The sequence below is a fragment of the Anopheles marshallii genome, chromosome 2, assembly GCF_943734725.1.
Source record: "Anopheles marshallii chromosome 2, idAnoMarsDA_429_01, whole genome shotgun sequence".
Classification (NCBI taxonomy): domain Eukaryota; kingdom Metazoa; phylum Arthropoda; class Insecta; order Diptera; family Culicidae; genus Anopheles; species Anopheles marshallii.
This window is the reverse complement of record NC_071326.1, coordinates 26,443,039-26,444,923: the sequence shown is the minus strand read 5'-3', so window position 1 is coordinate 26,444,923 and position 1,885 is coordinate 26,443,039. Positions and strand designations below refer to the sequence as shown.

Sequence of the window (1,885 nt, the reverse complement as noted above, 5' to 3'; positions counted from 1 at the left end):
TCAGTATGTGGAGTCAGCCGGTGTGAAACGCAGTAAAACTGGTAGTTGACGGGGTAACAAATGTTCCTTGGGTTGTGGCAGGATGTTCGAGCTTTCGTCTTTTAGTTGAGGTGGGAAAAAGGTCTTTCACGAAATTCTAATGAAAGAAACAGGTGAACAAAGCAAACACCGTGAACCGATCCTCGGAGCGTATAAATACAACCGGATTAAGCCGCACCCGACGTCATTGTCCAAAAGGAACTCTCTGGCGCATGAAACACTCCGTCGGATATAGTTTTGTAAACAGCGTAACGAACGTAACATCCCGGAAGCTATCGCGTAAATGTGCGTCCTTAATTTGTCCATTTTGCTCGGTGAACTTTGAGCAGTAATCGTCAGTGAAGTTGTTTAAGTGATTGGAACCTTTGTGACGAACATTGCGGCATTGTGCTGAAATTGCAACCATGACTAGTGACTATAGTAGACACGCGCCATTCTCCTACTACTACACGCACGACCCGGTAGTACCCCCGTGTGGTAATGTAAACGTCAAAATGGAGCAGCTAGAAGTGCCATCCACCATGCCCGAATCGAGCTACCTTGGGACGAACTACACCTACACCTCCAGCACATCCTCGGCCACCACGAACAGCGCACCACAATCGGCCGCCCCGAACGTGGTGGTACTTCCCGGGTTCATGGACAACTATCCGGACAGCTGGATGACACCGAGCCCGTCCAGCTTTGGGTCGGAAAGCCCCGATTACTACTCGCTCGCCAATTCGCCCCAGCGCAGCTTCGTCGATGTGGAGGAGTACAAGGAAAACCTACTGGCCATGCAGCACGCCTCACAGCTGCCCCATCTGACCACCGGAACACTTCCGCTCTCGCCACCACTTGCCACCGTACAGGTACAACCGGTCAGCCATACATCGTCAACCGCTCCCAGCACTAATCTACCGGTAAAGAAACGTCAGTACAATCGGAAACCGAAAGCCAAACAGGAACCTGCGCAAGGTGCCGAAACGGATGCTACCTCCCGGGCCGATCTGTCCTGTCTTACGTTGCAGAAAACGTGCCCCAAATCGACCGACCCACTTGGTACGATTGGTTCCACCAACACAACCACCACTAGCGCCGCCAACATTGTCGCCGTGATCGGTAAGCGAAAGCGCAAACAGGTACCACCGCAGATCAAGAAGAAGCGCCGCCTGGCGGCAAATGCGCGCGAACGGAAGCGGATGCAGAACCTGAACGATGCCTTCGATCGACTCCGCCAGTATCTACCGTCGCTCGGCAACGATCGGCAGCTGTCCAAGCATGAAACGCTCCAGATGGCACAAACCTACATAACGGCGCTCTGTGATCTGTTGCAGTGAGTGCGCGTGTCGTACCTGAGAGTATGCGCAGGTCCTTGGAGAACGTTTGGGAAGGCGGTTTGGGCCCATCCACTGTACAGCAAGCCGGATGTGATGCCCACGGATATACAGCGAACAAAACCTAAAACGAGGCTACTGATTTGTGCTCGGAAGCTCGCTCCCAGTACTGCGAGGAGCTGCATCCATTGGGGGAAGTTGTGGTTGAGTGTGAAGATGTCGTCTAGGTGCTTGAGACATGGTCACGTTAAATTAGTGAAAGTTTTGACAACTAGACTAAGGTTAAGTTTTGATTGTAAAAAAATCGCACACACACAAACTATGAAAGTTAAATTATTTGACTACTGTTACATTTATTAATATTATTATTATAAAGTGAATAAAACGAAACAGTAAAACTTAAGAAAGCTACTCCTTCGTTCAGTTTTGTTTTTTTAGCAGGTTTTCCAGGAGATTTAACCCTATCAGATTGTTTGTTCTCCTAATCCATTCCAGGGTACCCGAGCAATACTTTGGCTATTTCCAACCTT

At 49.8% G+C, this 1,885-nt stretch overlaps 1 protein-coding gene across 1 annotated transcript; it reads left to right on the top strand.

Moving 5' to 3' along the window:
• The first annotated feature begins 443 nt into the window (after positions 1–443).
• On the top strand, positions 444–1,358 carry LOC128719704 (protein atonal-like). The gene has a single exon (XM_053813333.1). It carries the CDS (start codon positions 444–446, stop codon positions 1,356–1,358), a length of 915 nt encoding a protein of 304 aa, XP_053669308.1.
• Positions 1,359–1,885: the final 527 nt, after the last annotated feature.

Bases quoted from the DNA above. Each gene is read 5' to 3' on its own strand.
- LOC128719704 (XM_053813333.1), top strand. From the start codon at position 444: ATGACTAGTGACTATAGTAGACACGCGCCATTCTCCTACTACTACACG.